Source organism: Mastomys coucha, unplaced genomic scaffold (assembly GCF_008632895.1).
Source record: "Mastomys coucha isolate ucsf_1 unplaced genomic scaffold, UCSF_Mcou_1 pScaffold20, whole genome shotgun sequence".
NCBI classification, from domain to species: Eukaryota; Metazoa; Chordata; class Mammalia; order Rodentia; family Muridae; genus Mastomys; species Mastomys coucha.
Genome location: NW_022196903.1, coordinates 136,024,710 through 136,038,980, shown reverse-complemented (window position 1 = coordinate 136,038,980; position 14,271 = coordinate 136,024,710). Strand labels below are relative to the sequence as shown.

At 38.9% G+C, this 14,271-nt stretch overlaps 1 protein-coding gene and 1 pseudogene across 1 annotated transcript in view; one reads left to right on the top strand and one right to left on the bottom strand.

The window, feature by feature from the left end:
• LOC116098425 (solute carrier organic anion transporter family member 1A6-like) overlaps positions 1-14,271 on the top strand; it is a 78,924-nt gene that overhangs the window by 31,013 nt on the left and 33,640 nt on the right. Inside the window, exon 6 of the mRNA XM_031381045.1 lies at positions 11,524-11,622. Within this exon, the coding sequence (XP_031236905.1) occupies positions 11,524-11,622 (99 nt within the window). The remainder of the gene's footprint in view (positions 1-11,523; positions 11,623-14,271) is intronic.
• Positions 12,803-14,271, bottom strand: part of LOC116098426 — a 1,680-nt pseudogene continuing 211 nt past the window's right edge.

Sequence of the window (14,271 nt, the reverse complement as noted above, 5' to 3'; positions counted from 1 at the left end):
TTTCTCTGCCTGTTTATCCTTTGTGTATAGGAAGGCCTCTGATTTGCTCGAGTTAATTTTATATCCAGTTACTTTGCTGAAGTTTTTTATGAGGTTTAGGAGCTCTCTGGTGGAATTTTTGAGGTCACTTAAGTATACTATCATATCACCAGCAAATAGTGATAATTTGACTTCTTCCTTTCCCAATTCGTATCCCTTTGATCCCCTTTTGTTGTCTAATTGCTCCAGCTAGGACTTCAAGTACAATATTGAATTGAGAGAGTAGACAATCTTGCCTAGTTCCTGATTTCAGTGGGATTGCTTCAAGTTTCTCTCTGTTTAGTTTGATGTTGGCTACTGGTTTTCTGTATATTGCTTTTACTATGTTTAAGTATGGGCTTTGAATTTTTGATCTTTTCAAGACTTTTATCAGGAAGGTATGTTGGATTTTGTCAAATGCTTTCTCAGCATCTAATAAGATGATCATAGTTTTTTCTTTGAATTTGTTTATATAGTGAATTACGTTGATGGATTTCCGTATATTGAACCATCCCTGCATTCCTGGGATGAAACCTACTTGATCATGGTAGATGATTGTTTTGATGTGTTCTTTCATTAGATTTGCAAGAATTTTATTGAGTATTTTTGCATCGATATTCATAAGGGAAATTGGTCTGAAGTTTTCTTTCTTCATTAGGTCTTTGTGTGGTTTAGGTATAAGAGTAATTGTGGCTTCATAGAACGAATTGGGTAGAGTGCCTTCAGTTTCTATTTTGTGGAATAGTTTGAAGAGTGTTAGTATTAGGTCTTCTTTGAAGATTTGATAAAACTCTGCACTAAACTCATCTACTCCTGGGCTTTTTTTGGTTGGGAAGCTATTAATGACTCTTTCTATTTCATGAGCAGATATGGAACTGTTTAGATCTTTGATCTGATCTTGATTTAACTTTGGTACCTGGTATCTGTCTAGAAAATTGTCCATTTCATCCAGGTTTTCCAGTTTTGTTGAGTATAGGCTTTTGTAGTAGGTTCTCATGATTTTTTGGATTTCCTCAGTGTCTCTTGTTATGTCTTCCTTTTCATTTCTGATCTTATTAATTAGGATACTGTCTCTGTGCCCTCTAGTCAGTCAGGCTTAGGGTTTATCTATTTTGTTGATTTTTCTCAAAGGACCAGCTCGTGGTTTGGTTGATTCTTTGTATAGTTCTTTTTGTTTCTACTTGGTTGATTTCAGCCCTGAGTTTGATTATTTTCTGCCTTTGACTCCTCTTGGGTGGATTTGTTTTTTTTTTTTTTTTTTTTTTTTTTTTTTTTTTTTTTTTTTTTTTTTTTTTTTTTGTTCTAGGGCTTTCAGGTGTGCTGTGAAATTGCTGGTGTATGCACACTCAAGTTTCTTTTTGGAGGCACTTAAAGCTTAGGACTGCTTTCATAGTGTCCCATAAGTTTGGGTCTGTTGTGGTTTCACTTTCATTAAACTCTAGAAAGTCTTTAATTTCTTTCTTTCTTTCTTTCTTTCTTCCTTGACCAAGTTATCATTGAGTAGAGTATTGTTAAGCTTCCACGTGTATGTGGGCGTTCTATTGTTTATGTTGTTATTGCAGCCTTAGTTCATGGTGATCTGATAGGATGCAAGGAATTACTTCAATCTTCTTTTCTGTTGAGGCCTGATTTGTGACCAATTATATGGTCAGTTTTGGAGAAGGTACCATGAGGTGCTGAGAAGAAGGTATATCCTTTTGTTTTAGGATAAAAAGTTCTATAGATATCTGTTAAATCCATCTGTTTCATAACTTCTGTTAGTCTCACTTTGTCCTTGTTTAGTTTCTGTTTCCATGGTCTGTCCATTACAGAGAGTGTGGTGTTGAAATATCTCACTATTATTGTGTGTGGTACAATGTGTGGTTGAGCTTTAGTAAAGTTTCTTTTATGAATGTAGATGCCCTTTGGTTTGGAGCATAGAGGTTCAGAATTGAGAATTCATCTTGGTAGATCATACCTTTGATGAATATTAAGTGTCCCTCCTTATCTTTTTTGATCACTTTAGGGTGAAAGTCGATTTTATTCGATATTATAATGGCCACTCCAGCTTTTTTCTTGGGACCATTAGCTTGGAGAGTTGTTTTCCAGCCTTTTATTCTGAGGTAGTGTCTGTCTTTGTCACTGAGGTAGGTTTCCTGTATGCAGCAAAATGTTGGGTCCTGTTTACTTAACCAATCTGATAGTCTATGTCTTTTTATTAGGGAATTGAGTCCATTGATATTAATAGATATTAAGGTAAAGTAATTGTTGCTTCCTGTTATTTTTGTTGTTAGACCTGGAATTCCGTTCATGTGGCTATCTTCTTTTAGTTTTGTTGGAAGATTACATTTTTGCTTTTTCAGGGATGTAGTTCCCCTCCCTGTGTTGGAGTTTTCCATTCATTACCTTTGGAGGGCTGGATTTGTGGAAATATATTATGTGAATTTGGTTTAGTCTGGGCTGGTATTTGTGTTCTCATAGGGTCTATATGACATCTGCCCAGGATCTTCTAGGTTTCATAGTCTCTGGTGAGAAGTCTGATGTAATTTTCTATATGTTTTTTGACCTTTTTCCCTTACTGCTTTTAGTATTCTTTCTTTGTTTTGTTCATCTGGTGCTTTGACTATTATGTGACGAGAGGAATTTCTTTTCTGGTCCAGTCTATTTGGAGTTCTATAGGCTTCTTGTATGTTCATGGGCATCTCTTTCTTTAGGTTAGGGAAGTTTTCTTCTATAATTTTGCTGAATATATTTACTGGCCCTTTAATTTGAAGGTCTTCACTGTCTTCTATACCTATTATCCTTAGGTTTGGACTTCTCATTGCATCCTGGATTTCCTGGATGTTTTGGTTTAGGAACTTTTTGCATTTTGCATTTTCTTTGACTGTTGTGTCAATGTTTTCTATGGTATCTTCTGCCCCTGAGATTCTCTCTTCTATCTCTTGTATTCTGTTGATGATGCTTGCATCTATGTTTCCTGACTTCTTTCCTAAGATTTCTTACTCCAGAGTTGTCTCTCTTTTGATTCTTAATTGTTTCTACTTCCATTTTTACGTCTTTGGTGGTTTTACTCAATTCCTTCACCTGTTTGTGTTTTCCTGTAATTCCTTAAGGGATTTTTGTGTTTCCTTTTTAAGGGCTTCTACTTGTTTACTCGTGATCTCCCATAATTCTTTATGGGATTTTTTTGTTTCCTCTTTAAGGGCTTGTAACTCTTTACCTGTGTTCTCCTGTATTTCTTTAAGGGAGTTATTCATGTCCTTAAATTCCTCTAGCACCATTGTGAGATAGGATTTTAGATCCAAATCTTGCTTTTCTGGTGTTTTGGGATATGCAGGACTTGCTGTGGTGGGAGTACTAGGTTCTGATGAAGCAAAGTAGTCTTGGTTTCTGTTGGTAGGATTCTTGCATTTGTCTTTTATCATCTGTTGATCTCTGGTGTTAGATGTTCTTGCTGTCTCTGGCTAGAGCTTGTTCCTTCTGTGAGTCTGTAAGCCTGTTTCAGCACTTCTGGGAGATCAGCTCTCCTCTGGTAAATTCCAGGCACAGATGGCTGTGGATTAGTTGTCTGTCCTGAGTCCTGGGGTCAGAGCACACCCTGGAGACAGGCTCTCTGCTTGTGGGAAAAGTACAGAGAGGGCTGTAGGTCTTTTGTCCCTCCTAGGTGTGGTCTGAGGTAGAAATGATCCTGACCAGGCTTCTCTGCGACTTGTGAGGCCTGTGCCTCTTGGCTGGTCCTGCCTTTGAGAGTCACCAGGGAGAAAATGGCAGATCTCACCCAAGTCTCTGTGTTAAAGCACTCCCTGAAGGCAGGCTCTCCACTTGCAGGGAAGAGACAGAGAGGGTTGTGGATCCACAGCCCTCACTCAGAGGCTGAGAGGATCCTGTCCCTGCTGCCCTGCTCGACTTGTGAGGCCTGTGCCTCCAGGCTGGTCCTGCTTTCTCTACTTCACTTTTAAGAAAGAGCTAACACCTATTCTCTTCAAACTATTTCACAAAATAGAAACAGAAGGAACTCTACTCAATTTATTCTATGAGGCCACAGTTACCCTGTTACCTAAACTACCCAAAAATCCAAGAAAGAAAGAGAACTTCAGACCATCTTATGAATGTCTACACAAATTACTTAATAAAATTCTTGTAAACTCATACCAGGAACACATCAAAACATTATTCACTGCAATCAAGTATGCTTCATTCTGGGTATGCAGGGGTCGTTCAATATTTAAAAATTAATTAACGCTATTCACTATATAAACAGCCTCAAAGGAAAAAAATCACACAATAAGCTCTGCAGATACTGAAAAAGCCTTCAACAAAATCCAACACTCCTCTATGATAAAAATCTTGGAAATATCAGAAATTCAAGGAACATACCTAAATGTAATAAAAGCAATATACAGCAAGCCAATAGCTAATATCATATTAAATGTACAGAAAATTAATATAATCCCATTACAATCAGGGACAAGACACAGTTGTCCATTCTCTTCCTATCTATTCAATATAGTACTTGAATTTCTAGCTACAGCAATAAGAGAACAAGGGGATACAAATCAGAAATAAAGAACTCAAGGTGTCATTATTTGTGGATCATAGTATACATAAGGGATCCCAAAATTCTACCAGAGAACTCCTATAGCTGATAACATCAGCAAAGTGACTGGATAAAAAATTAAATCAAACAAATTAGCAATCCTCCTTTATACAAATAATAAATAGGCTGAGAAAGAAATTAGGGAAATGACATCACTTACAATAGCCACAAATAATATAAAATATCTTGCTCTAGCTCTAACTAAGTACATGAAAGATCTATATGACAAAAACTTTGAGTGCCTGAAAAAAGAAATGGAGAGGGCATGGGTTCCTTCCAGTCTGGGAGTGTTCCCTGAGCTGACCTTGGGTGTGAACTCTGCAGCTAGTCCCACAATAGCCAGAGGAAGCTCCACTCCCAAGCACTATAATACACCCAGGATTATAGGATCAGAGGTGATGAGGATACAACATCTGCCCCAACACTGGGAGTAACTGGGACCAGAGGGACCCAGTCACCCAGGAATTCCACCTGACCAGTGTCTCAGGTTCCTTCCAGTCTGAGCTAGTGCCCTGAGCAGACCTTGGGCAGTCTCTGCATCCAGCCCCACAAAACCTAGAGGAAGCTCCACTCCCAAGGGCTCTAACACACCCAGGATCATAGGATCAGAAGTACCCTGAGCAGACCTTGGTTTGCTAAGTCTGTGGCCAGTCCCACAACACCCAGAAAAAGCTCCACTCAAAGGTGCTCTAACACGTCCAGGTCCAGAGGATCCCAGCATCCCAGGAGCTTGGTCACACCAGGACCTCAGGGTTCTAGAGGCAGCTTGACTCCCAAGAGCTCTGACACACCCAGGATCTCAGGATCCCAGGAACCCAGAATCACAGGATCACAGAGACAGCTGATCTCTGAGGAGTTCTGTCACAACCAGGATCACAAGAAAGACAGGCTCCAGTCAGATTTAGCAAGGGCAGGTAGCAATAGAGATAATCAGATGGCAGGAGGCAAGCATAAAAACATAAACAACAGAAACCAAGGTTACTTGGTATTATCAGAACTCAATTCTTCCACCATAGCAAGTCCTGGATATACCATCACACCTGATAAAGCAAGAACTGAATCTAAAATCACTTCTCATGATGGTGAAAGAAGGACATAAATAACTGTCTTAAAGAAACACAGGAGAACACAGGTAAATAACTAGAAGCTGTTAAAGAGGAAACACAAAAATCCCTTAAAGAAAACACAAACAAGTGAAGGAATCAAACAAAACATCCAAATCTAAAAATGGAGCTAGAAACAATAAAGAAATCACAAAGGGAGACAACCCTGGAGTTAGAAAACCTGTGAAAGAGATCCGGAGTCATAGATGCAAGCATCACCAACAGAATGCAAGAGGTAGAAGAAAGAATCTCAGGTACAGAAGACACCTTAGAAAACATTGACACAACAGTCAAAGAAAACGCAAAAAGCAAAAAGCTCCTAACCTAAAACATCCAGGAAATCCAGGACACAATGAGAAGACTAAACTTAAGGATAATAAGTATAGAAGAGAACCAAGATTCCCAGCTTAAAGGGCCAGTAAATATCTTCAACAAAATTATAGAAGAAAGCTTCCCTAACCTAAAGAAAGAGACGCCCATGAACATACAAGAAGCCTACATAACTCCAAATAGACTGGACCAGAAAAGAAATTCATCCCATCACATAATCAAAACATCAAATGCACTAAACAAGGAAATAATTTTAAAAGCAGTAAGGGGAAAAGGTCAAGTAACATATAAAGGCAGGCCTATCAGTATTACACCAGACTTCTCACCAGAGACTATGAAAGTTAAGAGATCCTGGGCAGATGTCATACAGAACCTAAGAGAACACAAGTACTAGCCCAGGCTACTATACCCAGCAAAACTCTCAATTACTATAGATGGAGAAACCAAGATATTCTATAACAAAACCAAATCTACACAATATCTTTTCATCAATCAAGCCCTTGAATGGATAATAGATGAAAAACACCAACATAAGGAGCAAAACTACACTCTAGAAAAAGCTAGAAAGTAATCTTCCATCAAACCCAAAAGAAGATAGCCACACAAACATAATTCCACCTCTGACAACAAAAATAACAGGAAGTAACAATCACCTTTCTTTAATATCTCTTAACAGCAATGGACTCAATTCCCCCCAAAAGACATAGACTAACAGATTGGATACATAAAAGGACCTAGCATACAGGAAATGCACATCAGTGACAAAGGCAGATACTATGTCAGAGTAAAAGGTTGCAGAACAATTTTCCAAGCAAATGGTCCTAAGAAACAAGCTGGAGTAGCCATTCTAATATCAAATAAAGTCAACTCTCAACCAAAAGTTATCAAAAAAATATAAGGAAGGACACTTCATACTGGCCAAAGGAAAAATCTCCCAAGATAAAAAGTCAATTTCGAACATATATGCTCCAGATGCAAGGCCACCTACATTCAAAAAAGACTTTACTAAAGCTCCAAGCCCACATTGCACCCCACACAATAATAGTAGGAGACTTCAACAACCCACACTCAGCAATTGGACAGATCATCGAAACACAAACTAAACAGAGACAAGTGAAACTAACAGAAGTTATGAACCAAATGGATCTAATAGGTACTTATAGAACATTTCATCCTAAAGCAAAAGAATATACCTTCTTCTTAGTACCTCTCGCTACCTTCTCCAAAAGTGACCATATAATTGGTCACAAAACAGGCCTCAACAGATACAAGAAGATTGAAATAATCCCATGCATCCTATCAGATCACAGTGGACTAAGGCTGGTCTTCAATAACAACAAAAACAATGGAAAGTCCACATACACGTGGAAGCTGAACAGTGCTATACTCAATGGTAACTTGGTCAAGGAAGAAATAAAGAAATTAATGACATTTTAGAATTTAATGAAAATGAAACCACAACATACCAAAACTTATGGGATACAATGAAAGCAGTGCTAATAGGAAAACTCATAGCTCTAAGTGCCTCCAAAAAGAAATGGGAGAGAGCATACCCTAGCAGCTTGACAGCACACCTGAAACCTCTAGAACAAAAGGAAGCAAATACACCCAAGAGGAGTAGAATTCAGGAAATAATCAAACCAAAAATAGAAATAAAAAGAAATATAAAAGAATCAACAAAATCAGAAGCTGGTTCTTTGAGAAAATAAACAAGATAGATAAACCCCTAGGCAGACTAACCAGAGGGGACAGAGACAGTATACAAATTAATAAAAACAGAAATGAAAAGGGATACATAAAAACAAAGTGCATCTTAAAATAACTATTCTGTTTGTTGAATATCAACAGTTGAAAATATTAAAATCATGCTCTATACGCATCATGGAAATATTATTGATAATTTTTCTGACTGTGCTTGAAAATAACATTTTCTTAATGTTTAACTTTAAAGACTTTTTGCTATTTTGAAATTTTTAAAATATACTTACTGATAAAATAATTTCTTTCCTAGGAACACTGATAATCTTTTTTAAATAAACTGATTGTTAGACAATACACACTGATATATAATGTATTTTAAATACTCTCTTACTATGTCAGGTGGTATCATATAAGGGCTTTTGAATTTATTTCTTAATGATTCATTTTTAATATTTTATGCTCTTTTACTATGCTTAATTCCCAGAGAATATTGTGTGTTTTGAAACAATTTAGTATTCAACATGAGATATAAGATCCTCAGTTATGGATAGTATTAAGTATTCATTAATGATATTTTTATGGTATGAAAGGATATGAATATAAAAGTTGAACAAATTTTCATGTATTGTTTAATTCTCAAAATACTCAATATTATTAGTATGTTTTATGTATAAAATGCATTTAAATAATTAAAAAAATAAAGAAAAAAGAAAGAAATGGAGAAAACCTCAGAATATGGGAAAATGTTCCATGCTCATGGATTGGTAGAATTAACATAGTGAAAATAACCATCTTACATCTACAGATTCAATGCAATCTCCATGAAAATGCCAACACAATTCTTCACAGACATGGAAAGAGTAATTCTCAACTTCATGTGGAAAAACCACAAATCCAGAATAACCCAATAATTTCTGAATAATAAAGAACTTCTGGAGGGATCACCATTTGTGATTTCCAGCTTTACTAAACAGCAATAGTTATAAAAAACACATGATATAGCACGAGACAAGGTTGAACAATGGAATAGAAATGAAGATCCAGAAATAAAGCCACATACATATGAATACTTCATGTTTGACAAAGAATCTAAAAATATTCAGTAGGAAAAATGAAGGCATCTACAACAAATGGTTCTAGTCTAACTGGCACTCCCTTGTAGGAGAATGCAAAGTGATCTATGTTTATCACCATGTACAAAGCTGAAGCCCAAGTGGATACAGTTGCTTTAATAGAAGAGAAAGTGGTAAATACCCTTGAACATATTGATTGGCATAGGAGAAAATCTCCTGAGCAGAACTCTAATGACTCAGGCTCTAAGAGCAAGAGTTGATAAATGGGACCTCTTCACACTGAAAAACTTCGGTAAGGCAAAAAGACACTGTCAATAGGATAAACCGACAGCTTACAGATTGGGAAAAAATCTTCAGTAACCCTACATCTGACAGAGTGCTAATATCTACAATATATAAAGGACACACAAAGTCAGATTCTAAAACACCAAATAACCCAGTTAAAACATGGGCTACAAACTATCAACTCTCAGCTTAGCTACGATGGAGGTAAAATCCTTTAATGATGTGAGGGTCATTGAAATACAGCCTATTACAATGAAATCCAATGTATAAAGATTGTTCTTATTTTGGGCTTGTACCACAGTAAGAGCCAAGATTTTAAACTTTACTAAATACAAAACAAACAAAAAGACTATATATTTATGTTCATTTAAGAAAATACTAGTAGTGATGTATTACTTTGAAGTATACAGTTAATATGTTTGGAGTTATTTAAAATTTATATTGAGAAAAATGTACTTCCACTATTGTAGAGGAGCAACTACATAAGACTGTTAAATTGATTGTTGTTTTATCAAACAACTCTTATAATACTCATTTTATTGCTATAATGTTTTATAAATTTTAAAGAATATGACAAAAAAGATATTGTAAGTATTGAAGGGGGGTCTCTGGGAGGAGTGGGGGTACAAAAGGGAAACAAGAATATGATTTAATTCTATTTACTTAAAATATGTTCTTAAATGTTAACAAATTCAGATAAATTGAAATCATGCAATAAAAGTTTAAAAAAAAACATGGGTTACAGAGATAAACAGAGAATTCTCAACAGAGGAATCTTGAATGGCTGAGAAGAACCTAAAGACATGTTCAACATCCTTAGTCATGAGGGAAATGTAAGTCAAAATGACCCTGATATTCTAGCTTATACCAATCAGAATGGCTAAGACCAAAAAAACTCAAGCAACAGCACATGCTGGCAAGAATGTGCAGAAAAGGGAACACTCCTCCATTGCTGGTGGGAGTGCAAACCTGAAGATCCAGGTCTCCTACTTCTGGGCATATATCCAGAAGATGCCCCACCATACCACGAGGACACGTGCTCCACTATGTTCATAAAATCCTTATTTGTAATAGTCAGAAACTAAGCAATCCTGATGTCCCTGAACTGAAGAATGTATACAGCAAATGTGGTTCATTGACACAATGGAATTCTAGTCAGCTATGAAAAATGAGGACATCATGAATTTTTCAGGCAAATGAATGGAACTAGAAAATATCATCCTGAATGAGGAAACCCAGACCCAAAAGGACATGCATGGTATGCACTCATCGATAAGTGGATATGAGCCAAAACAACAACAAGAAAAGCATATTGCCTGAATTAGTTTAAGGCCAGGCATAGTAATTTGATCAGAAGCCAAGAGAAGCCCATTTGAATAAGTCAGCCTGTGGAAGATTGTAGGGCATAACATCTGAGCTGAACGAGCCAGGGATGTTCAGAAAGAGTTAGAAAGTCTTGCATCTCCACATCTGAGGAAGCTAAAACAACGTTGAGGCAGTGTGGAGAGTGCTTCATTAAGACTTTTCTTTCAGGTCATTCTAGGTTGTATCATTGACAATGAAAGCTAACCCTCAAAGAGACTCGCTGAAAACATGACTACAGAAGTATCAAAGAGCCTTGTTCATATCATATCATGGCTTTGCTGGGACTGTTGGTGATAGTACAGTCTTTACCCTTATCTCAGTGTAAGAGAAAATTTGAAATGTTGCTTTAAGTAATGAAGTTTCTGTGTCAGTCATCTTTGTTTCATTTAATTAATACCTGAGTTAATGGTTTGGAAAGAAAAGTGATTCATTTGGCTCACATCTTTGGGGCTTTGCATCTATTTCACTAGACTGTGTGGTTTGGAGGCCTGTCATGAAGAATCTCATTATATTGGAAATGCACATGAAGTAAAACAATTTCTTTTGCCTGGGAAGCAAATATAATGAGAACAGGAAATGTTCCATTATACTCCAGTGGTGCCCCCTGGGAAACAAGTCTATAAGAGATGGTGGGAGCTGGGCAGTGGTGGCGCACGCCTTTAATCCCAGCACTTGGGAGGCAGAGGCAGGCAGATTTCTGAGTTTGAGGCCAGCCTGGTCTACAGAGTGAGTTCTAGGACAACCAGGGCTATACAGAGAAACTCTGTCTCAAAAAACCAGGAAAAAAAAAACCCAAAAATAATTGGAGCTTCTTTCTCGGTATTTACAAGAACCAATGTATGTACATATAATATATGTATGTACATGTAACATATATATGTGCATGCAATATATATACACATATATACATATATAATTTCTTTATATGTTGAATATACAAAAATATCTGAGGTAGTAAGGAATGTGACTTATTGGTTGAATACTTGCCTAGCATTTTGGATTTGATGCCCAGCTCTATAAACTAAGGGGAAGAAATCTGACTATCTAATGACCTGTCTTTGTTTTCTTCCAGGGATTTTAGAAGTTGGAAGGATTATTGGCCCAATAATTGGATTTTTGTTGGGATCTTTCTGTGTATCCACTTATGTAGATACAGGGTCTGTGAATACAGGTAACACAATGAATTTTATTTATAAAATCCAGTCCAGAGTGTGAGAGAATCCTCTGGAATGCTATACCAATATCTCTTTTAATAAGTTAATTATCATAAGCAAATTATCACCACTTAGATGGCAGACCTAGTGGCAGGTAAGGTGATAAGCTACATTCTGATTCAAAAGTCTTCATTCCCCTACCATGTTTTAGCCATACTATTGGCTTTAAAAATTTGCTTCCATAGAACGTATTATGTGAAGCAGTTTGAGAAAGCTCAGGTTTTGGCCATGATCTTCTCCAGCAGTCTCTTTTTTTTTCTTCACATGTCTCCTACTCGTAGTTGGAGAGGTGGATTACAGACTGCAGCCCAAGTTACATCACAGTTACTGTGTACTCCTTGGTTATCTTAAGATCACAAAGGGTGTGATTTGGGCCCAAATCTTATAAAGAAAAGCCCTATGGTGAAATTATACTGTGATACCCATCCAACAGATGTCAGCAGCCTTACCCAGCTGAGAAGGGAAGCATCTCCTTATAGCCAGAACTGAGCAGAATGGGAAAACAATTGCCTGTGGGTGAGCCTGGGAGTGTGAAACTCAAGCCCTCCCATGGCCCTCTTGCATGAGTTAGGCAGGATTTAAGATCTTTGGGTGGAAGGCTCCTGGTTGCCTAGCAACCAGTACTGCTCCTGCTCATGAATGAGCAATGTAGGAAGGTGGGCCTCCACTCTGCAAATGGAAGGACAGAATGCTTAGGAGCTGAGGCAGAGGTGGTCTTTGGGCAGAGCTGAGTGCTCTTATTCTTTCTGTCAGCTGCTCAGCCCCAGGTCTGCTTCCATGTTAATGAAGCTATTTCTTCAAAAGTCAACCCCACTCCCTGGCAGCCACAGCGGAACATGGGCAAAAGCATGCTTCCTCTCTCCTCCCCCAAAGAAGGTACTAAAGGAAGGGCCTTCTCAGGACCTATCTGCCAGACTCTTTGTGCTAGACTTTCTTCAGTATAAGCATCTCATTCTGGCTACAAGGTCCCCCAAGGTGTCCATAAATTCTGTCTTTAAGGCATACCAACTCCTCTAAGGCTTATGAGTTTACTATTTTTACCATTCAAAAGAAAGTTCTGCATTAATGGCCTCCTCTTCTAGCCATTTAGTCTTTGGATGCTGAGAGAGTGGGCTGATGGCATAGATCAATTCACATTTAGGGGTTCTGGTCATTGGTGTCATACTTGATCATAACTTTCATCCCCACTCCCTTTTTGGCTGTTTCAAAAGGTTTTTACAGCCTTCTGCAGAGGGCAACTATGGGTAACTAAGGGCTTAATATTCAAAGTCTTCAGTGTAAGCATGGAAATTGCCATCTGCCACGTGTTGGAGTATTAAAACTTTGACATCCACCTCCCTCAGGGCTGCATGCAGGAGAGGTGAACTGATCATCTCAGAGCCCATTCCCACAATCACCAAGGTCCCACCATAATGAGGGTATCTGGATGGAGGACTCCGCTCCTGTGCATTCAATGGTGACCTCCGGCTTGCTCCCCAGCAGACTTTCCACCTTACTGGCAATTTCCTGAGGAGTTGTGGGGCAGTGGGCAGTTCTGACAGCCGGAGTCCAGGAGAGCAGCCATCTCGGAACCCCAGAGACCCACTTGAGCATTTGCTCATAAGGGACCGTAGGAGTTCAGTGGTAGCTCTGAGACCAATGGCTCAGATTTCAGCCCAGACCCCTCACAGCTGCCCCTGCAGTGATGTGTGCTCTATCAGGCAGACACTGCCTCAAACTCCCAGCATTCTAGCTGGACCTTACACACAGTCATCTGACCACAAGCCAGACATGCCACGCCCCATACAATAAAAGGGGTGGTTTGCCCCCTCCTCACTCTCTTACTTCCTTCCTCTCTTACTCTCTCACCCTCTTGCTCTCTTGCTCTCTCTCTCCTTTCTGCTCTTTGTTATCTTCTCTGTCTTTCTCCTTCTCCTTTTCTCTCTCTCTCCCTCCTCTCCTTTCTTTCTACTTAACCAGCATATTCCTCCTTCCTACAATAAAATAACTCATTCATACATTGCCTCCTTTTAATCAAGGCACTGTGCAGCAAACAGGTCAGCCCCAGGGGAGAGAGACCTGGGCCTCAGCAGCAGGCCCCCTGCCTCCAGAGGGAAAAAGAGAGAGCCTCAGCCAGGCAGGCAGGCCGCAGCCAGGCCCCCTGCTTTTGGAACAACAAGGAGTCTCTTTGGCAACCTGGGTGGTAAAGTCTGCTCCAACTTCCTTGGCTTTGGTCAACTGAGAAGCAGATAGGTCAGTCACCAGCACTTAAGCAGCTCCATGACTTTGGCCGCAAGCAAAGTGACCATCCCAAGTGGCCCAGCTCCACATACAAGGACCTTGTTCCCCAGGGAAACTGAATCCGGATGGCAGGCATAGGCCCCCACAGAGAAAGGCTCAGTCAGGGCCCCTTCAAAGGTGACACCGTCAGGAAGCTTGTAGCAGAGGTCAGCACTGGCTTGTAGAAGCCACAGAGGCTCCCGTTATAGGGGGTGTGGCACGAAGATTGATGGCGTCAGATTGTATCAACCGATCTTTCAGTACTCATCTACTTCTTGGGGGAACTCCAGGCTTGATGGCAACCAGATTTCCTGGTCTTAGATGTTCATCGACACTCTTACCTTTGT